Source organism: Typha angustifolia, chromosome 7, assembly GCF_048772165.1.
Source record: "Typha angustifolia cultivar Huaian chromosome 7, ASM4877216v1, whole genome shotgun sequence".
Classification (NCBI taxonomy): Eukaryota; Viridiplantae; Streptophyta; class Magnoliopsida; order Poales; family Typhaceae; genus Typha; species Typha angustifolia.
Window position 1 is genome coordinate 5,517,030 of NC_133245.1, and position 23,465 is coordinate 5,540,494.

At 34.8% G+C, this 23,465-nt stretch overlaps 2 protein-coding genes across 4 annotated transcripts; both read left to right on the top strand.

The window, feature by feature from the left end:
* The first annotated feature begins 241 nt into the window (after positions 1-241).
* LOC140763614 (probable E3 ubiquitin-protein ligase LUL2) lies at positions 242-7,575 on the top strand. The gene is made up of 3 exons (XM_073101888.1): positions 242-1,021; positions 3,984-4,479; positions 7,096-7,575. The coding sequence occupies exons 1-3, from the start codon at positions 543-545 to the stop codon at positions 7,222-7,224; spliced, it is 1,104 nt and encodes a 367-aa protein (XP_072957989.1). The 5' UTR covers positions 242-542; the 3' UTR covers positions 7,225-7,575.
* Positions 7,576-14,530: 6,955 nt separating this feature from the next.
* LOC140763991 (uncharacterized) lies at positions 14,531-22,355 on the top strand. Of its 3 annotated transcripts, none has more exons than XM_073102394.1 (8): positions 14,531-14,756; positions 19,177-19,671; positions 19,889-20,107; positions 20,383-20,693; positions 21,453-21,525; positions 21,596-21,686; positions 21,734-21,838; positions 21,930-22,355. In XM_073102394.1, exons 1-8 carry the CDS (start codon positions 14,739-14,741, stop codon positions 22,043-22,045), a joined length of 1,428 nt encoding a protein of 475 aa, XP_072958495.1. In that variant the 5' UTR covers positions 14,531-14,738; the 3' UTR covers positions 22,046-22,355. The 3 variants fall into 3 exon arrangements, with proteins under 3 accessions (XP_072958495.1, XP_072958493.1, XP_072958494.1); XM_073102392.1 differs by having other exon boundaries at positions 14,534-14,756; positions 21,759-21,838; XM_073102393.1 differs by having other exon boundaries at positions 14,536-14,756; positions 19,889-20,069; positions 20,396-20,693; positions 21,759-21,838.
* The last annotated feature ends 1,110 nt before the right edge of the window (positions 22,356-23,465 follow it).

Below are 23,465 nucleotides of genomic sequence, written 5' to 3' on the forward strand. Positions count from 1 at the left end.
TCTCCCGACCTCTAACCTCATCTAACTCGATCAGTATATGTGTATAAGAGCAATTTAATAATAGTATTGAATTACATGCAGTCATTTTTTTAATAGTAATTAAAAATAGTTATAGTTATAGTCATAGTTATTATAAATAGAGTTTCAATATGTGTCATAATGTAAGGGGGCTTTTTGTAAATACCACTCTTTATATGGGAGCATCACGCAACTTTACATAATTATAATCGACGAACAATTTCTTTTCTCCAATCCATTACCTTTATAAGGGACTTTCTAAGGTTCTTCTCGATGATGATCGTCTATGATTTCTCCTCTGATGCGCCGTTCTTCTTCTTTTCTCTTCTCCAAGAGCACCATCTTCTTGCTTAGGTGAAATCCGACGAGAGGATCACGCGGAATCACTTGCCAAGATCCTACTTTTACGAAATTTTTAGGGCTCATCGAGTATCAAACCAAGATGGCATTTTTCGCTGCTTAAAGGAGGTAGTTGATTTCTGTGAGAATTTCTTTTCCAAAATTAATTGAGGAAATCGGAGGACATGGGGAATACGGGGAGCACCGGCGTCTCCGCCGCCGCCGCTGGAAATGGCCGCCGGAGGAATTCGCACCACCACCACCACTATCAGAATCCACCTCCCCCTTACGCCCCCCCACCGCCGCCGCCGCCGCATGAAGCGGCAACCAACCACTACTTATTCACAACTAACACGCCTTATCCGTCCCAATACCCAAATCCCAATCCACCGCAGTACTATCCGGCCATGCCTGCGCCTTTTCCGGTGCCCTTAGATTACCGCCACCGCAGCGTTGGGCCCAATGGGAATTACCCTGCCAACCATCCAGGTTGGGCCGGAGCCGCGCCGCCTGCTACGCCGGCTCCATACGTCGAGCAGCAAGAGGCGGTTACCATTCGCAATGATGTAAATCTGAAGAAGGAGACTTTGAGGGTCGAATCTGACGACCAGAATCCGGGGAGGTTTCTTGTTGCGTTCACCTTTGATGCCACCGTGGATGGAAGGTGATAATTTCTTAGGTGTTTTCAGACACTAGTGCAAAAATTAATCACAATGATAAATTCCAAATCTTCAAATTTAACTGAGGGATTCGACCAATTCGTTCTAATGTTCTAAGTATTGGTTTGTTTGTTTCCATGTTTTCTTAATAGAGCTTCCATAATTACTTGTATCTCCTGTCCCCTTTTATTTTCTTAATTTGACAATAATTAGTTGTGGTACACTATACTGAAGAATAAGTTTTGTCTGGATGTCCACAAACCATACAATTCTCGGATGTTGCTAACTCTTGCTGATTTCTCGTATGATTATTGATTGTTCATTTATTCTGGACAAATGTTGAATCTTTTTAGTTTGTTATATGACTACATTATAGCCACACATCCCCTGTTCACTTTGGTATTATTGAGACTTCATTTGTCTAGTATCTTTCTTCCTTTTGATAAATAAAACTGACAAAATGTTAGAATTGTCAATTATCTTTAAGAAGTTAGCAGAGATGTTCATGTCTGTTATGGGTCCAATGTTTTTCAAACCATTTTTCCTTAAGATGGCCAGAGCAGTTAGGAAGCAACTAAATGCCTTGGTATTGAATACTATAACAACATTGATATTCTATGTTTTGTTACTAATTTTGTCTTCTTTTGAATTTTGAGCAGTTCCATTGCCAACTATGGTTAGTTAGATTTAACTGATAAAATGAGATATTTGGAAAGAGCCCAGTGATTTCCATGGTAATCATGATTTTCTTTTTGATAACATTGTGACATTCTGATATTTGAAAAAGATGGATCACAAATTATCTGGAGAACCCCTAAAACTTTACTTAGGTGGGACACTCAAAACCCAATAGAGGGAATACATGAGTGAGTACCTTGAAAATGAAGAAGGGTTCTTAATTTACTCAACTAGAAATTAAACAATTAAGCCCAACACGTTATTTCAATATCTTGATATGTCTATATTGCCTGTAGTAGCCGAACTGACCACTTTGGTTTACTAACTTACATGAATTCAACTCACAGTTTAACAAAAAAAGGGTTTGTCCCCAAATTTATCTTTTTCACACATTTTTCTTTCTCATCATCCTGCATAGTGTCCTGTATAGTTTTGCTGGAAAAAGGGATACATCTTGGAAGCAATAAGGATCTCTAGATCCACGATCATGATCTTCCAACTTTTTCCCAAGAATCTTTTTTCTTAGAACTTTGACATATAAGTCTATAGATGGTTTCGACTTTCGAGCTTGTTTTCTCCACTTCAATCATAAAACCATCACTTCCTTGGAAACATCCATATAGTTATCATCTCCATGACATCTCAAAGCATCTAGATATTGAATGCCCAACTGAAAAGGAGACCAACCATTGATATTTAAGAATGAGAAATTTATGGTCATGTAGCTATGATAACTAATATGGTATCTTCTTTATCTCAAACTTTGTTTTTTTTTCCACCAATTAAATTGGGATGATATTTTCTGTAGTTTGTCATCAAAAATACATTGAGTTGATTTCCTTTCACATTTTCAAAAATAACTGGTACACTTCTAGGCTTCAGCAGATCTTTTCAACCAAAGTACTATTTTTTGCAAGATGATATATTGATGCTTTTGATTACTTTTTAGAAATGAATGAAATTAGTGAAGGTTTATGATTATCCACACAAGTTTTATCTATTGACTTCTGATATTTTTTTTTTCATTTAATAGAAGAATCAATGACGTATGACTTACCTGCATTGCAACATTTTTATAAATTAAGATCTTGATGTATGCAGAATGATTCAAACATTGCAGTTATCCCCATAATGAGATCAGGAATGCTTTTTTCCTTTTGAGAATAAGTGAGAGTTGTAGGAAGAAAAAACGATTGAAGAAAGAGCAGTGATAGTGAGATTTCTGCTAATGAGGTCAAGATGTCAAGTTCTATATAGTAACATTGAAAATAACTCGATTAGATGGATATAGGTAATATTTTATCTTAGGTGTATCTAGTGATAGCAAATTCCATATTTCCTTTCTCATGAAAGTTAGGTTTTCTAGTTTATACTAATGCATATTCTCCTACATCCTGCTGATATGCACTTTCGCCTTGCATCCCTTCCTTCTCCCTCTCCTTATTAATAAGAGAAATTAGGTATTAAATCAAACTGCTCCAGATTTTATTCTTTTCTTACTGCTCATTCAAGGTCTTTATCAAGGAGAATCATCTGGTATAAAAATAATGTGCTCCTGTAGCCCCCCATGAGAATTGAAACTCAATAAATGGTCCAACTGGAAAAGAAGAATGGATCAACTACATGCCTTACTTTTGTTTGGTGAGTGGTGATGCTTCCAGAATCTTCTCTCCTAGGGAATCATTAACAGAATGACATCTTGAAAGTAGGCTAGAAACACTTAGTTTTCCCTGTTTCTTCTTTCAGTTTTCAGTTTGTTTTTCTTTTTGTTATTTCCTGTACTGCTTTCACACTTCGAAACTTTTTAACTGTCATGTAGGAGCTGTGCAATTTGGACTAGTCTTTCTATCTCTTAATGCATTAGAGTAGTTTTGATCAACTTTATGAGAGACCTACTGGTTAGTGTTGCTGCAATTATAGCTATGGTGGTGACTCCTATTGTTAGAAATTTTTTGACGCTTACCTTTTTGTGAATTGAGTCATCTTTTATAAGTTACTCTTGGATATGTCTTCAGATAGGAATCGCCTAATTTAGCATTTTATTCTCTGACTACTGATTTTTTAATTTTCTGGAAAAAATGAGACCATTTTATCGTAATATCATTTTTACTTGTTACCATGGACAATCCATTTCACATTATTTTCGCTTATTTCTTACATCAGCATGTGTTTGTCTTACAAGTATCAGTTTAGCAGTCTCTATCTATATGTGTGCTTGCCGTGATTTATTTGCATCTCATTTCTTATGTTACTTCTAAAGATATGTCTAATCCTCTGTTCTGTTAACAGCATAACTCTCTACTTCTTTGCACAAAGTGTTCAATGTGACCTGAAGGCTACCAATGTGAGCTTACTTGAGCCAGTTAGAGTTTCATTTAAGAAAGGTCTGGGCCAGAAATTTAGGCAACCATCTGGAACTGGAATTGATTTCTCGTTGTTTGAGGAATCTGAATTAGTGAAGGTGAGAGATACAGATGTATATCCCCTTGCTGTAAAAGCAGAAGGATCTCCATCAAGCAATCAAGGATCCGAAGGTGAAAACTTGATGGGAACTGGAAATTCACAGATTACACTGGCTGTGTTTGAAAAGAAACGCAATGGTGAATATCATGTGCATGCGGTAAAGCAAACCCTTTGGGTAAATGGAGTTGGATATGATTTGCAGGAGATCTACGGAATAGGAAACTCTGTTGATGATGACATTGATGGGAGTGAATCTGGGAGAGAGTGTGTTATTTGTCTTTCAGAACCAAGAGACACAACTGTTCTCCCATGCAGACATATGGTAAGTGCAACATAATTGGTTTACTCATATTACTGCATCCTTCCTTACAAAACTAAATATCCTTGAAATGTTTGGGACAAATTTACAATAACATCACATTATTTTGGTAATTCTTATCAGCAGGTTTGTGTTGGTTGCTAGCTCATGAAATATGTAAAAAAGTTCTGATACTTGTCAAGATTGACTACCGCTATTAACCAATGGAAGTCTATGTGACACATTTTCGGTTTTGTGAGGAGCAAGAATGCACCCTAGTGTTTGGTGGTGTGGTAATTGGTTATGTAGACCAACAATGGCCATAACTGTGCCACCATCGGCACGGTGCATGCCAATAGGCACAGACACGGCCTCAACACACTCTTGCGTGCCACTGGCGCACATTTAACATATTTTTAATAAAAAAGTTAGAATATTTAAAAATATTTTTTGATTTTCGACACATTAATCTTTAGTTTTTGTTTGAATACATGACCTAAAATCCTGAATCTTAGGGGCTTATGGCCTAACTGAAATTGTCAATTTAAAAAAAATTATGTTTTTTGAATAATTATGTGAAAGTAGATTTTAGTATGACTGCCATTAAGTTGTACTTAGGGTGTGTTTTGTGTTCTTTTCTCTTTTAATGTATTACCGTTTGACTTAAAAAAGTGCACAAATTTCTCATTGTTACAGAAATGACAACAAATAGGGTTAATGGCTTTTTAGAGAAACAAATAAAGAAAAAACCAGAGTTTTAAGAGAAAAGGGTTTAAGCATGCCAAAATCATGGAAAACAATCTAAGAAGCGAAGACAAGGGCACTTGTCACAAGATCACCTGAATCAAAGACTAAGAATGTTGGTTGCAGCGTTCATGAGCAACACCTTGTTTTCTCATTTTTGATCCTGTCTTTGGTGATGTCATTCTAGAGTGGTACAATCCTTGCATGCTGGACTCTTCAAGGAGTTCTTTGTTGTCTTTTGATAGGTAGAAAATGTGTATTTTGTGTTAGACATGGGTTGGTAGTCTATGAGGCGACGTACGATTTAAGCTATAGAAATTTAAGATAGTTGCAACTATGTAGGTTTGGGCAAGTAATGAATGGGTTTATTTGGCTGTGAAGATGGGTTTTTGGTATGTGTAAGGGAAGGGAGAAGAGATATAGTATTACGGGAAGCGAGGAGAGATGTCGGATTAAGGGTTGGCAAGGATTGTTGATAAGAGGAAAACCTTGAACTTACTCGAGGCCAACGGGACTCATTCTGTCAGGGAAGGCCTTGGACCAAACTCATTTGAGTGGAAGAGAAAAGCTTCATTTATTCATCGATGCCTTGGAAGTACGTACGCCTTCACCTCTATTTATAACCCTCCTGTATATACGAGTAAAGAAAGCTAATGGAAGGAAAAAAAATCAAGGATGAAATAATTCTTCTTATTGTATCCCCTCATTTCCTTCTTTTGTGCCTTCATCTTCAAATCTTTCTGTATGCCTTGGGAGTTGGAAATGTTCTTGTGATCTTTCCATTCTTTCTAGGATCTTTGATATATTTCTTCATATCTATTGATATTTATCTTCCCTTTTTTGCTGGATAAGCATCTTTGATTGATTTTTGTGTATCCTTCTTGATTCTTGTTTTCTTCTTTTGAAGGACTATGCTTAGAAGCTTCCTTTTCTACCCCTAAGGTTGCTGATGACACAACTTGTTATCTTTGCAACGAAATCTCTTTTATACAGTTGTTTAGAGTAAACCTTGAGGGCTCAATTATGGATCAAAAGTTGAGCCAACCATCTCCTATCCAAAGTGACTCCACAAGGATGAATCTTCTTTGATGCCTAATGGACACAGAAAGCAATCAGGTTTCTATCCAGAGTGACTTGTACTTTAAAAGGAACTGATTACAAACATGCTTCTAATGTTAATGACAACAGCAACAACAACAAAAGAAATGGAAACAAAATGGTAACACATTTTGTTTTTAAACTACTAAGACCAGATGAGTGCTTAGTTGCATGACACATTGTTACATATATCTTACCATATTTACCTATTAGTTATCTGATTTTATTTGAAACTGTTTAAATTTCATAATCATTCGGCATCTATCCATATCCAATTCAAATCAGTTCCTTATCTGATTAATATCCTATTTGGGTGGAACAAATAAGATTTTGCATTTTATATCCTTACTGTATGCTACTATGAATGTGGGGTTGCCAAATGCTGGTAGGCAATATTCTCCTTTTGATTAGGATTTGTGTGAAATCCTTGGAAAACAATGGTATTTGAACTATTATTTTGCCAATCTTCAATTATCTTCTCCCTTGCCTCAGTTACTTTTAGTTGCTTAGGACATTTAATGAATGGTGATGCTTAAATGAAACTCCTTAATGAGTCATATTGGAAGGTCGTTGTCACTTACAAAAGTTTCATTTTTTTACTGTTCTCATCTCAGAACCATTTAAGAGATACATTGATTGAAAGAGATACAACTAACTCAAAACTTAATGTGGTGTACTTTCTAAACAACATAAATACCAGGATTTTAGGCCTCATAGTTTCTGGAGGTCTAATTCGTCCTTTTCTTATCACACACTTCTGCCCTATTTGAGTTAACATGCTTGATGGTTTTGATGCAGTGTATGTGTAGGGAGTGTGCAAAGGCTCTAAGGTTCCAGTCTAACCGATGCCCAATATGCAGGCAGCCAGTGCAGCGGTTTTTGGAGATTAAGGTCAACAACAAACCTGAAGAGCAACAAGAGGAATAGTTGGTCAAAAATTGCAAGGAAATGTAATAATTCATAGTCTCGCGATATATGATTTGATACGTGATTCTATGAACATAAAGGTTCACGAATTGTAAATGCTGCAGGTTTGGGGAGTTTTCTCCAACCTACATGTATATTCTGTGTCTGATCTCGGTGAATGTTTCCTTTGAGAAAAACTATCGAAACAAAGGGTGCATTCTCACAGTATCGCTAGTTCTTGATGCGTGCAGGTATCCTGATGCTATTCTACTCTTGTAAGCATGCATTTTGAGTACAGATATGTGCTTCTTGAAACATTAATGTCATGCTGATTGGAGCACTTGCAATATATTTATTTTCCTCTGCTACAAATGTCTTAAATTACTCTTCTTATTTTACATGTTATACAAGTTTTCCATCGGCCTTCATGCCCTATGTCCTGGTTTCTATATATGTGTACACAGAACTAGCCAAAACTTTTTCTTTTTTGGGAAGTAGCCTAGTGTTAATTGCACTAATCTATACAAGGTTGTGGGCCTTGTGGCAGGACAGGTATATTATTGCAGTCTTAGTCTCATTAAAATTGAGGTCAATGTGCAGTAGTTGGCAATTCTTCTGAGCTAGAAGCACAAGTGTTTTCCTCCCTTTTTTAATTTTTTAAGAAAGAAAGAATGTGAATTAGATTGCACTAATCAATACAAGTAAGAGAAATCACTCAATAGCATCAACAGGACTCCAGCTAGTTCCAGATCAGCAGTAAAATCTGATCATTATCCAAGTTGTAGTAGTGGCCAATCTAGATGTCCTTTTCTCCTGGAGACATGAAAATTAAAGATATGAAAGGCAAATTTAGTGAAATCTTACATCACCTTAAAAGGCATGCTGTCTAACTCCATCAGGCTATATAATGCGAGGTTTAATGAGCACTACCCTAATTTATTCAACTTCTTCCCAATATAAAAAAAAAAGAAGGAAAAAAGAAATCAATACTTCCATCTATTGAAGGTTAAACAGCTAAAAATTTAGAATTATCAGTGTGAGCCTGATTAATATTTCAGAAAAGATTAGTAGTAATAAGAGTAAAGAGTACAAATCTCCACTCCTAAGTGCTTAGATCTTGAACTAAATGAATGGATATTCTACACTCATTGCCTTATAAACAACTGAGCAACCTAAATTTTAACCTATTACATTATGGGCCCTCAGTCTATCAACTCATGTCCAACTATAGAATAACATGAAAGGGCCAATCCGTTTTAGTGTGAGCCAATCATATAGATTGATATAGGCAGTCGTCGGATGTGCATCAATGCATTGATTGAATATATTCAACGTCACGCCTAAAAAGAAATATAGATGATTGTAAAAATTGAACAGATATAATCAAAACTGTTAAGTATATAAAATTAATACGTTAACGGACATCCAACAGTAAGCCGAAATCAGCATGCATCTGAATCCATAGTAATAGTAATGGATTTGTCTACTTAGTGCTGTCAAAATGGCTGCTTGCTTCCACTTGTCTATTAAATGGAAACCACAAAGTTCTTTTTCCACTCTCGGGTCCACTATCTCCCTTGTCTATAGGGAAGGAAGAGATAATAATACTCCAACCAAACTAATGGGGGCATTAATTAAAACTACTAAAGTATGCAATATTTTCTATCCTAAGAAAATGGGTGCAATATTTTTAGCAATGCAATCCACACAGCTTCGTGAAATATTTAGCATGTTTACTATCTTATATATGGTGCTATTTTTCTTTATATGTTAGGTTAATTTTTTATTTTTTTTATTTTCATGTCACCTTGTTCAGCTTAGCATACTTACCATGTTTAGAAGATTTGAGCATGGAGACTGCATGTAATGCAATAAATAAAACTTCATCAGCTTGTATTTTATTTTTGGTCTCGATTCATTGGGTAAGATCGGCCTCGTTTACTTGTGAAATAAGATTAATTTTAAAAGGAGTATTATAATTTTTAGTATCAGAAGAAGAGAGGTAATACCAGTATAAATCATTTTATTATTTTATATATTTATTCTCTCCTCTTCTAAAAAAAAAGGGGGATGGCAAATTGCCAATAATTGACTTCGATTCCTGAATGATCCACATCAGTTTTGATTTTATTGTAACAAAATTGAATATTATTTAAAAAGTAATAATTATATTATAAAGTTAATATCTAAGTAATAAAGAATAGTGAATTTGTATTGGGAATTAGTGACATTTTAATTCTAAGTGATGAAAATACCTTTGCTTGGATGTAAAATAGGTGTTATCTAATCCAGGATAAAATAATAATTTTAAATTATTATTATTAAATTATTTTTTTAATAATAATTTAAAAAATAAGAAGAGAGAGAATAGTGAATTAGTATACTAAAATAAACTAAATTATGGTTTAGTTGCCATTCTAGAATAAGAAAGTTTAGAATAAGGAAACTTATAATAAAGAAGCTTATTCCAAGATAAAGGTATTCATATTCCATAATGAATAGGGGCTTGAGACTTTTCCATATTGGAACCATGGTCCTCTGAATATCTAATCACCATAAGTGGTATATTTGAAAACTCATACCTAACTAAAATTGAAGCTGACACCATATGATGTCTGGTGGCTATCTCAGGTGCCTTGTGCCACTACCATTATTAATGTATCAGAAATCATGAGTATGTTAAAATTTACTTGGTAGGTGATACCTATTCAGTTATAAAAGATCAGTCTTTTATGTAATTATCTTATGGTTTGTCAAATATTTTGCATGATCTTTTTATATTTTTATATGACATTTTTTTCTATGTTATGATCTTTAGCAAACTTATTATCTCAGATATAATTTTATGTAGTTTTGAATACATGGTTGCACGTGAGGATCTAGACCTTATAGATGAGTCAGTTTAGAGATTGCATAAATAATCTAGGTATGAAATTTTTTGGAGGGGCGAGATAAGAGTTAACTTTATCGTATAAATGATAATGATATTGATATAATGTTTGGTTTATATAACTTAGTTATTTTTGTCTCGACAAATTACAGTATCTAGATAGCTTACTTGTTAATATTATTTTACATGAATTTTGAGACAATTAGTATTATATCGATGAGTTTTTGACTTGATGTTAACTCTGGATTGATTACTGCTCTAGTTAAGCATTGGAGGAAAGAGACACATAATTTATATTGCAATCGAGGAGGCTACAATGACTTTGCAAGATATTGTGGTATCGATGGGTTTGCATGTCAATTGTCCAACTATCACTAGTAGCACAGATCGCACGTCGCCAAAATTGTGTCTAGGGTTTTTAGGAATTACACCACCTCAAACTACGATGCAAGTTTCGTTGATTAGGATGCAATGGTTGTGAGATAAATTTGTAGGAGTACTACTTTCATATGCTGATGATTAGACTATATAGAGATATGCTAGGGTCTATGTTTTATTACTTTTGATAGATTATATTTTGGCAAACAAGTCAAGAGTTGCTGTTCAAATAATGTATTTACCTTTACTATGAGACTTGCATTACACCAGTACTATTAGCTGGGGCAGTACAACTCTAGTAGTACTTTATCGAGAGCTATATCAAGCTTATCCCTTCAGTACATTACGGATAGCTGGCCATAGTCTTATTATATATATAATATACTCCTATTAACCTAGCTTGTTTTAAATTTTATAAAATGCTACATATATACTTGTAAACTGAGTAACGCCTACATGTTGAATAACCAAGCATGTTCTATTCTCCCGACTAAGCAGTTGATGCCAAGTTGACCAACATGAGGCCCAATTAGGGTTGAAAACTTGTTAGATTAACTCTGACCCGACCCGCTATCCGACCTGATTCGAATAAGATTCAAATAAATTTTTTTTATCAGTATTAGATACGCATTCGAATACGGATAGAATTTTTTTTTAAAAAAAAACCTAGTTGGATAACTAGTCGGATATAATTTTCGGATACAAATATCGAATATCTATTTACCTGCATATTTTTTGAATAATTTATAGTGTTTAGTTTGCTTATTTAAATAGTGATTATTGAAATTGTTACTGATGATGTGTTATATATTATTTGTAGAGATTAATTTTTCTAATTTTATATGCATTTGACATACAAAAAATTTATTTTTTTGAAACTCTTAATATTGTTCTATTAATTATCTCTAAATAAAATAACATAATTCGATTAAAATTCGATCAGCATCTGTTTAAGATCTGCTCCTCTATCCGAAAATCCGTATCCATTTAATTAGGATGTGGTTTTAATATCCACCCAATATCTGTATCTGAATCCGTATTTGAATTAAAAATATGGATTCAGATGTTGATTGAACACTATTCGTCCGGTATTTAACCCATTCCCCTAGGCCCAATGTGACTAGCATGAGGTGATTATCTACTTGTAGCACCTTCGTTCATAGAGGCCTAAGATCTTATGCCTATAGATCCACTTGGTGTAAAACGGCAATGCCCCTTAATTTTTTAGCACAATCCTGCTCCGCATGTATTACAATGTTATTGGGATCAACTAGATTAACTAGAGAGATGATCAGATAATTGATATTTAATAGTAGGTTTATAAGTTAGAAAGTAAACTTTCTTTATTTTTCACTAATTATTTACTTGACTGTAGATAATACAGGAGTCGTATAATGGCTACTTTACCGACTATATAGATATCCAAATAGTCACATATGGATGACAAGAGCTACCATCATAGCTTTAATATGATGGAGTGACTACCTACACTATATAGACATCCATATAGTCACATATGGATGACAAGAGCTACCATCATAGTTTTAATATGATAGAGTGACTACCTATCATATCGTGTTATGTGATAATTTGGTCGCATAAATGAGATCTCGATTTCCTGTAACATAGATGATGCACTTTATGATGTCGATAATTTTGGAAAGAGCATTTAGAGATGCATAATACAATATACACTAGCATGTTGGAGCACTGGGTAGCTAAAATAGTGGGTGGGCCCTACAGATCAGAGTGATGGGATATGGACCCCTATATGGAATGATATAGGATGATGATTCAAAAAATTTATTTGTCCTTCATCAGATTGATCGTGCGTCTGATTTCATTCATTTGGTAACATTATCAAGGTTATGTATGAATAGTTATCTATAACTAAATTTACTTGTTTATAATATTATGTGCATTTGACTTGTAGTTTGCTGGTAGGTTCATACTTTGACGAGCATTTATATTAGAGGCATGGATGCACAATGAATGTGGAGCAATGATAGAGGTGAGTTATAATGAGTCACGATGTCTTGTTGCACCTTCCTCACGTCATCTCATATGGAAATAGTTACAGTGGGGTCAGAGAGAGGACATGGCAAACAAGAACGGGGACATAGTAGTTGAGGATGATGGGAATCTTCTAAACCAATAGATAAGAGAGTAGAGATATAAATTGTTGAGATAGAAATCACTCTCGAGGAAGAGGTCTCATCCGAGATAGCGGTCTATATATTCCAGTATACAAAAACTATCTATACAAAAAGCTGTTATTTCTAAGAAAGTGAAAAAACCAACGGATATACTTTTATATATTAGGAGGATAATTATTGATACTTGTTTAGATTTTTAAGTTTTGATGGATTCTTGTAAATATATTTGCAAATATTTTTTTTTTCAGTTTTGATGCAATGGGTCATTCTTAAAATTTTGCCTTTTTGGTTGGTTTCCATATTTATTAGAAGTTATATTTTAAGCATTTAATTACTATTGTTTATATATTTATATATATATATATATATATATATATATATATATATTTGATGAAAGGTAGAATTTATATTAAAGTACTATGTGCGATTACATAGAGCTTCGCCTAGTTAGTTAGCAAAAGTCGCACTAAAGGGATTGGAAAAATTTCTTGTTAGGTGTATCTAAAATCGTCGTGTTTACCGGATATAGCTAATTAGTCTGTTGCTTTATTAACTTCCCGATATATATATTTCACAGAGTTACAAAGGATATATGATAAAAGCCATCTACAATCTTCCACAACAAATGAGATCGCCCAAGACAATGGGTGCTTTTCGTTAAAATATTTACCGGTAGTTGTAAGTTAGTTTCTACCTCCACATAGGTGTGACCCTACATCCAAAGAATAAGGAGCCTTTTCTTTTAGTGCAGCGGCTTCTGCTGCCAGGATAGTGGATTGGAAATGAGCATAGCAACTGCTGGTTGTTATCGAAAAGCTCAACGAGAAGCACAGGATGTATTACCTAACTTTTCTCTACAAATCTTAGTAATATATGTTAGGTAATCTTAGTCTCTTTCATCTCCATCTCAAATTGTAATTTGTTCACGATTTATTGCCTAACTTTTCTCTGCAAATATCACATGTTACACATTTTGTGCTTATAATTGTCGTAATAGTTTTGATATCTTATTACTATTCATCAACTTAGATGATGTTACACAATTTCTCATATGTTACACCTTTAATTATTTCTTAACCTTGGAACAGTAGGAAGATTATGCAAAAATTACTGAATGTATTTCACTAAGTGATAATCTATTATGTCTAAGTGCCATATGGGTGGACTCTTAATAATTCAGAATATGGTGTGTATGGAATTGTCTTCCCAGAGAAGTATTTATAAAACACTTTCTAGGAGAGTAATTAATTAATTATTTTTCATGTTTTTATTATACATATAAAAGATTAGATTTCTAAAATATTAGTAAAATAAATTGTTTTTTTTTAAACAATTTATAAATCTTTATGAGAAAGCGGCTAACAAATCACTTTCTGAGAGAGCAATTAATTACTTATTTTCTTTAATTTTATTAAATTTCTAGTATATTAGTGTATTTTTAGATCACATAAGGATTGTCGTTCCAAACAATGAGTTCTTAGGTAGGGCTGAGTTGGCAAAAACTATAGTAATTTTAAAAATAATTTCAACATGGTCGTACTTGGGAAAATATTTTCCCTATCCGTACCTTGGTTTTTAAAAAAAAACTCTAAGAAACATAGTGTAGTTTTAATCATCTCTGAAAACTTAAATGCATGATTAGGTGAATTTGGAAACCACAACTAGGACGCAAACAACAGCTTATATTTGAAAGTTGCATCAACAATTTTATTGAGGTGATAAAATACAAATAGCTCTGTATTTAAGTTTTAAAATGTCCTTGTACGCGTAAAAAGAAAAAAAAAAAAGGAGAACTAATGTGGTAGGAAACTCAACCATAGTGGGGCGCTTGATGGACGGTACCTGTCGGAGTAATGGCCGTTAACATCATTCTCTCTCCCACCTCTCTCTCTCTCTCTCTCTCTCTCTCTCTCTCTCTCTCTTCAACTTATGTCCACAGTACTTAATGGAGTGAGAGATATAGAGGGAGGGAGTTCAGAAAGAGAGGACTGATTCTTGGGTTTAAGGTGCTGTAAACTTTACCCTCTGAGATGGGTTTTCGTGGAATGCATCAAATCTTTTGATTCCTTCCAATTCTGAGCTCTTCTGGTCTCAACCTGCTTCTTTCTTCCATGGATTCCCAAGAAAAGGTGATTGACATGATACTCAACTCTCGTTTTCTTTTATTTGGATCTTTAAACTTTCTTGTACTTGAAGTGCTTTAGGAGATTTCCTTTCTTTCTTGTCTGATATTTCTGATGTGCTTTTAGATGCCAATATTATAAGCTTATCTTTGATGGTATATGCTGTTTGAAGACACTGTAGGGAATTAACCTTTTCTGTAGTTTACTTTGAGATGATATCTTTTGAGTAAGAGTTGGGTTCCATGGGTTATCTCATAGTGAAGAATTTACAAATGAATTAACTCTCCCAGCCCTTGGGAGTGTATAGATCTGCTTGCCTTGGATCCTAATTTGGTCTAGATTATGTTACAAGGAAATTTTGAGAATTCTAATGAAACTTTTAAGATAGTGTTACGAATCAGATTTGGATTGATCTGGACATAAAAAGATTATGAAAATTTAGGTGGTAATAACCTCGTGAGTTAGGGTTCTAATGGCATTAATTTCACCTAAATCAGAGGTCTGGATGAAAAGATATAAATAAAATAATAAAGGAAGATCAAAATAGGGCAGAACAGTAAATATCCGACGTTGTGGTGATCATCGGAGGGTGGCGGACGGCCATATAGTAGGATGGCTACTAGAGGAAGGTGGTGGCTAGGATTTGGATGCTTAAAAGGGTTCTACGATTACGATATATACCTATAAAGATAAAACCGATCTAACGGCTACAATAAAAATGGTAAATATGATAATAAGAAAATAACTAAACTCAATTAATTTTCAGTGCTTGAATACTTGAATGAATAAATAAAAAAGCTCCTCTATATTTAGATGTTAAGTACAATAAGTCATACTCAGATTTAAGCCTAAAGGCTTATACGACTCGAACTAATACTTGCCTTAGAGACTTACATTACTTAATTGAATTTATCTTGATGACTTACATGACTTAATTGAACTCGTCTTAGTGGCTTACATGACTAAACTAGACTTACATTAATAGCTTAAATAAGTATGAATCAATTAAAAGATAAATAGGCTCAATCTATCGAGCCTAATATCCTCATAATATGATTCGATCTGACCTGATTCACATCAAATAGTAACTCTGCACACTTATTTTGGTGGCCAGCAATGCTGCTCTACTTCTTGTGTTGTTGTTTGATTTTGTCCACCAATAACTGTTTAGGATTTTGTCCAACAAATAGTTACAGAACTTCGTTATGGACACACTTGAGGAGATAGTGTATGATTGGCAGAAGGGATATCATCCCCTACTTCATTGGTAATAGCTTATCAATTAGAAAACAACGGTTGCTATATTTTATATTATAACATTTCCCTCACTTTTTGGGTGTGAGACACTTTTAGGCTCAAGAAGTGGATTTAACTTAAATGGTTGGAGGTTTTTTTTCTAACAAAAGATAGGTCTGACAAGATTCGAACTTCGAACCTCTGGTTCTGGTACCATAACAACTCACCAACTTATTGTGGAGTCCATGGTTTGGATAATTTTGGCATACCTTGGTACATCATGATATGTTCTTGGTATGTTTTTTTGGGAAGGTTTGAGTGTGCGGAAATATATAACACCCCATAATATCTTTGAACCCCTTAGGTCGTAGTTGGTGGATGCCTCACTGGAGTAGTAAGGGAATGGATGATGCAAATGTCATTCGCAATGTCAACATACGCATAGTAATGCCAATGTTGCAATTGTGTTGATTTGGCATATGTAGAACTCCTCTTTAGGGAGGGGCACAACACTTGGAGCTTACTGGCCTCAATTTGCTCTACGTTGAACTCTTAGGACAAGAGTCTTCCTATGGCATTTGTAGGATGCCATATCCAATGCTCGCATGCACGAGGCAATTTGTGCAGCAATGTGGACTTGGGATAATGTTGATGGCATAAGGCCAATGACATTGCGAGGGTGAGGATTTAGGTTATAAGGTATTGACGGGCATTCTTGCGAGTGGCAAGTATTTAATTTGCTATCTTCCAAAATACAAAGCTTGGGTGCCAAGCACCACAGTAATGTATGCGGAGCATGCACCTAGTCGAGGATAAGTGCATGGTAGGTTAGTTGAAGTTGCGGCAAGGACTAAACAGCGATGCATGTAAGCTATGCACAAAACCTGCTAGCATGAGAATGTGAAGTGGAGACGTGTGTAGCGGGACAGAAGGCCATGGGAATGCTTACGGACTTCACCGACTTGTGGCATTCATAGCATTATTTTGTGAAAACATGTTGAGTTGGTTGGGAATGCATTAGTATGCAATCTTGGATGGCATTGTTGCGGACATATGTGTGACCAAGACTTGCGGTATCAATGTTCCTTCGGGACACGCGATGCTATGAAACATTGTTTTGGGGGACTAAACTGTAAACCTTGGAGGTTTGCTTTATGGAGCGACAAAGGAGAGACGTCAAGTCTAGGCCAAGACTTGGTAGTTTGGTACTTGGTTTGAGAGGCATGGTTGTGCTTAGGACTAGATGATATTGAGATGGCATACTCTCAAGGAGAGTTTGTTAAGTGGCATTCATTTAGTAGCAATGTGGTCGGCTCTGGTGAAGGGTTGGGGGTGTACCCTCGCAGAGAGGATACTTGTGTTCAAAATTGCATTGCACCAAGAACTCAAGGGGCATGTTTGGCCATGTTATGCAATTCCACTACATTATTCTAAGACATCTACGATATGGACTCTGAGAGGGCTAGCCTTTGTATGAGATACTAAGTTACTGCACAGGATTTTGTTATGTGAAATCTCTAACCTCATGACAAACTGCTCTAAAAGCTTGTTATATTTTATATTTTATCAAATGTAATAGAATATTTAGGATTGTATTAAAATTGTATATTTAGGCACTTTGAGAAAGGATTTATTAGAAAGATTGTATTTGATGAAGTGATTGAGTAAATCCATGGGTAGGCAAGAGACTAACAGCACAAATATATATATATATGTATGTATAAATCTCAAAAGCAAATTGAAGGAAAAGCATGACGGACTTGCTTTATTTATGTGGTGCATCACCTTATATAGATGGTGCAGTAAACCTTCCACCACTTTTATGCTCAAACATGAGATTTTTCATAAAAATATTTGAGTGCCTATTAAACTTTGTCTTATTATGTATATAGAACACTTGTTGGAAGTGACAACATTTGAATGAGTCAATTAGTTTGTGGTTGTTTACCTTCTCCTTTGCCTTGGAGAGATAGATGATGCTTGTATTTATATACATAATTTAATTTTTAGAGAAGTTTCATACATCATTCTAGTTTGCATTTTTCATGTAGTTATTCATGAATTCAATGCAAAATAATATATTTTTGTCTTCTTGTATTCCCTTTCTATGAGTCCCATTTTGGTTCTTAATTTATTATAAACAACAAAGGACTAAGTTCTTTTTGTTTCTCATTTTGATTAAATTTGCATTTTGTGTAACCAGTTCAGACCTTATTCTTGAACCTCAAGTCTAGGCCTTTTCTTCGTACTTGTAACATGGTTTAGTATTTATTAGCCAATCACAACTATATTGCAAGCTAATACCGTAGGCTACCACAGCTCATCTTGAATGTGTTCTGATAGTTCATTCATAACCAATGGAACCATGAAGGGCTCTCTGCACTTTCATAATTATATGTAGCATGATAATGTTCGAGTTGATACATTAAAGTATTAAACCCATATCAGTGTGAGATCAGTTAGATCTGTTTTAACTTAGAAAAGTGACAAGGAGATTAAATGAGTTGAAGGTCTACTTGATAACATGTAATACTGTAAAAATCCTTGGAGTCACCTATACGAGTCTGGTTGTGGCCTTCTCTGTGAGAATATGGGTTTCTTCAGTACAAGCCTACAGAATAAAAGGTGCTTTCATCCTTGAATCAGCTCACACCAAAGCGATTTCGTTTACTTCAAGTTAGGTTTAGGGTTGGATGAATTATCCTAGAGGATCAATTGGAAAAATGTGCTGACTACAGAGTTTATAATTTAAGTCACTCTTTACAGGCTTTGACTGATTCTCCAGGTGAAACTTCAATTGTGGAAAAATTCTTTGCCAATTCCACATTATAAAGTGCCTATCTTATTTTATGCTATTTTAATCTTGTGCAGATTGCCTATTCCAGATTGATCAACCTTCTTTCTTTATCATTGGCACATCAATCGGTTTTAGTCTATTAATCGGTTCAATCTACCTTTCTATGTCCTATCTTTATTTAGTTTCGCAATTTTTACTAACACAGGTTCTATCTTTATATTCCTATAGATTTTCTTTAAGTCAGCAGAAAAGTTTGCATTCCTACTTAAGATCTTCTAATTTTTGTTTTCTTTAATTATTTTAGTAAGGCCTATCAAAGTTGGTAGTTCTTAGTGGTTTCTGGAATTGTATTCCTGTGCCTCATTTCTCTTTTATTTCCATGTCTTTTTTTAGGGGGACTGCTATGTGGAAGGTGCTTTTGAAGGTCATTCACCATTTCAGCGTGTGAAACGACCAAATCTTTCAATTGTCATACCTCAAAAAAGTAGTGGTGGATCTTCAATGAATTCTGTGAGAATAAATGTGCCTCCACCTGGTTCTTCCACCAACCTAAGTACCCTCCCAGTGTGCAGTCCTGCAAATGCAAAACCTCCTATATCCCCGTTCTCATCTTCATCCAAAGCTAAACCTTCAACTAAGACTATGTTTCCAGGACGGAGTTTCAAGTCTAGAAGTTCAGCTTTAGAAATTGAGAATGCTGATGTTCAAGTTCATGAATCATCATCTGATGCAAGGCGTGAGAAAACATTCACCTTGAGGTCATTATCCTTTACGAGGATATTCAGTCCTAGTGTGAGAAGAGCATCATCCCTACCTGTTGATTCTATTGCAAATATACAGGGAAGTTCTTCGAATGTAGCTAGTACAATTGACAACATCTCTACTCCGGTGAGTTATTTGCCATCCATCATTGGAGAATAGATTATCCTTATCAGCATTAAATTCCATGGTGTGCATTCCTACTAATAAATGCACATCTTATGACATATAGTATAATAGTATCCAAGCATTCACAAACATTCACAAGAGGACCTTTTAGATTCTGTACATATTTCTTCTTTTATTCACAACTGTTCTTAGTTACCGATTATTTTCACTTTGACAGAAGAAAGAGGTCCAAAAGAAAATTTCTCGTTCACATTCTGTTCCCTTGAATATGCGAAGTATCAATTTGAAAAGTTTCAAGAGTATGGATTCACTTGGTGGTGTATTTCGAGTAATTCCTTCGACACCACGAGCGGTGGACACGAGTGGTACCATTCCAGATATCATCCAAGTGGAATCTGGTACATCTTCCATCTTTTCAAGTGTTATTTCTGAAATTGTAAGTTCAGTTGCTCAAACATAGATCTCCATATTCTTTAAAAAAATGAAAACAGTTACCTTCTTTTAAGATGTTTCAACTGTGAGCAACAATCTTCTTTGGTAGAATACAACAAAAACAGCCAAGCCTTTTGGTCCAAATACATGAGATCAACTAGATTGGTGGAATAAGTAAAATATAAGGAGAAGCAATTTGCCTTTCCTCTACTCCATTTTAATCTCTCTAGTATAGTAGTTTTCATTGTTTCACCAATAACTAACCTATGGGATGTCTAGTTTCTTAATTCAGAGATTGATGATGATGGTGAAGATATACCTGAAGAGGAGGCTGTCTGTCGAATTTGTATGAACGAATTGTCTGAGGGGAATAATACACTTAAATTAGAATGCAGCTGCAAAGGTGAACTTGCTCTAGCCCATCAAGATTGTGCAGTTAAGTGGTTCAGCATTAAGGGTAACAGGAATTGTGAAGTTTGTAAGCAGGAGGTTAAAAACCTACCCGTTACTCTTTTACGGATTCAAAGTGTTCAGACAGCAACTATACACACAGGAAATACATCTGATGCAGAAACATCTTATCGACATAGGCAAGTAATCTTCAATTGTTGCTTATTATTATAAGCTGTGTTTCTTTACGAGTGTGCATAAGAAAACTGTTTGGAAGAGGCCCATATTCTTTGGGCTAACTGTCCATACAAAAGTTGGCCAAGAGGGCTGAGGGACTGATTCCATTTAATAATAGTAATAACCTGCAATTAGTTTAGGATTTTTCATATTAATGTATTAAGACATATGTTTCAATTACATTCTAAGGCAATTTCCTCTTTACGCTAACAAAACAGTCTAGGCATCATTTTTTATTATTCAGTACATCCAAACTGATGGTTCCTTAAGTTTTAGATGTATATTGCCAATGTAAAAGAAAAAAGACTCTGAACAGCATTTTCATTGTCAATCAATTTGTCTATAACTGAATGGCATATATTGATCTACTCATAAAGATCTTTCTATCAGTCTTATTCTGATTGCTTTTTTATATAATTTCACATTAAACTGCTCCATGGTAGGTCCAAACCAAACTTTTAGCACTATTAAAATAGAAAAAGAACTTACCAGTTGGGTAATCGTTGCTTTGCTTTGGATTCATTTTTTAACCAAATTCTTTATGTAATTGATCATTCAACAAATATTGGGTTCCTGAAGTTTTTGTATGCCTTAATCCAATCAGCTGTCAGCAATTGACTCAAATCAGAAAAACTGACTCCTATATTGAGATATGGAAAATCATGTTTCATGTTATGCTTTGGTGCGTATCTCTGATGATGAATTACTCTTCTCAATCGCAGAATCTGGAATGACATACCTATACTCTTCATCGTCAGCTTGCTTGCCTACTTTTGTTTCTTGGAACAGCTGTTGGTATGCGAAACTCCTCAATGCCTTTTATTGTTCTGTAAATCAAAGTATAAACGGTAACTTCTTTTCGCAGGTTGCAGATTATGGCTCTGCTGCTCTGGCCATTTCTTTGCCCTTTTCTTGCATTTTGGGACTTTTTGCATCTCTGACTGCTTCAACGATCGGTATGGATCATGTCATGTTTCAAGGAGTTGTTTTATGTACCTCATAGTTTGTTCTGTGATTGTGGCATGCAGCGATAAGAAGATTCGTCTGGATCTATTCATCTGTTCAGTTTCTGATGGTCATCTTCTTTGCTCATCTTTTGTACTCATTTGTAAGCAGCGGATACCGTCACGACATCTTGATTATATCTTTTCCGATGAACTCTCTGATTTACTAACAACCTATTTCTTGTGGGGTTGCAGCTTCACATGCAAGCTGTTATATCCATCATCCTGGCCACATTTGCTGGATTTGGTGTTGCAATGAGCTTGAATTCTATCGTTGTGGAGTTACTGAGATGGAGACGTCGGAGGATTAGATCTAGAAGCCATCGCAACTCGCATTTGGTTGCATCGTCAGCTCAACCATTGGAGGTTATTCGTCCGGAGCCTACTGATGAACTACATGATGCTAATACTGAAAATCTGGTCAATTCTCAGGCTTGAAATTGTTAGAGGGTTAGTGTTGTATCAAAATATGATTGTGGTATATGATCCAATATATGTCATTGAAAGTTCAGTTGGTTTAAATGTGAGAATAATCCACAATGTGAGAATAATCTATAAATAGTTTTGTATGAAGGAACTTGTAGCATTCATCAAGGATTGAATTATAGTTTTTATGTGATATAGTCATTTCTATTTTCAGTGGAAGAATCAAAGTAGGATCAGCAAAACCTCCTGATACTGTCAGTGCCACCTCAGTTTGGTACCAATCCTGAGTGTATTTGGCAGGTAAAACTATTTGCCTTACTAGTGCTGGCTTATGATTTCACTTCGGCATAGCAATAGCTTGGTAGTTCGAGTTCTAGTTGCTCAATTTATATATCGACGGGGGCTAATCTCTTTTATCTAGAATATAATTAGGCTCATGATCTATTAAAAAAGAAAATGGTATCTCATTTAAATTTCTTTTAGAAGAAATACTCGGATAAAGTTATATCTCATCTTGTCTGCCGGAGTAGGAACTCCAGTTTGAGGAATACTCAACTGTTGGTAGTTGTATATAGGACATGGACCATCCATTTCTTCTCAGAAAAGAGAAAGTATCATCATATAGAACCTCATAATCAGCTATTTTGGACGTTATAATTGGATCTTTCACATCATTCCCATCAACATGTAGAATCAATGGCATGAGCTTCAAGATTGTTATAGCAAATTTCAAGATCAGCGTCTCTTTTCTTTTCTTTTTCTTTTTTTGGAGCAGCAGTTCTGGATTGACCGGAGACAACGAGGACTCCAGAAGCAACTTCGTGGTACATGGGATATATGACAAGATAAATGATACGGTGGAAAGTGGAAATAAATATTGAATAGAAAAGGAATGCAAGAATATTTAGAAGGAAGGCTTTGACCGCCGCTGGTTTCCTTTTGGATTTTGTTTTATCTCTTGGAGAAGTTGGGAATGGTTATTTTCCAGCGAAGTATGCTGGATCTCGATAAGAGCGCCATGCACTCCGGTCTCCATATTTATGAAAATAATAATATTATATATATATTTATATTAATTATTTTAAATTACTTAATAAGTTCTGTTATTATTTTTTAATAAAAAATATATGGTTATAAAACTCTTATCGAGATCTTTAAAATAAGACTAATATTCAAAGTTTCAGAAGTAATTTTAAATTACTAATTTTTTAGTTAAACGTATCGAAATTATATTACACGAAATAAACATTACATGTCATTAACTAAAAATATCAAAATTATATTACATAAAATAAACAGAAATTA

Bases quoted from the DNA above. Each gene is read 5' to 3' on its own strand.
- LOC140763614 (XM_073101888.1), top strand. From the start codon at position 543: ATGGGGAATACGGGGAGCACCGGCGTCTCCGCCGCCGCCGCTGGAAAT. The intron at 1,022-3,983 runs GTGATAATTTCT...TTCTGTTAACAG, and splicing joins GATGCCACCGTGGATGGAAG to CATAACTCTCTACTTCTTTG. The intron at 4,480-7,095 runs GTAAGTGCAACA...GTTTTGATGCAG, and splicing joins TTCTCCCATGCAGACATATG to TGTATGTGTAGGGAGTGTGC.
- LOC140763991 (XM_073102392.1), top strand. The intron at 19,672-19,888 runs GTGAGTTATTTG...TCACTTTGACAG, and splicing joins TTGACAACATCTCTACTCCG to AAGAAAGAGGTCCAAAAGAA. The intron at 20,694-21,452 runs GCAAGTAATCTT...TCTCAATCGCAG, and splicing joins GAAACATCTTATCGACATAG to AATCTGGAATGACATACCTA.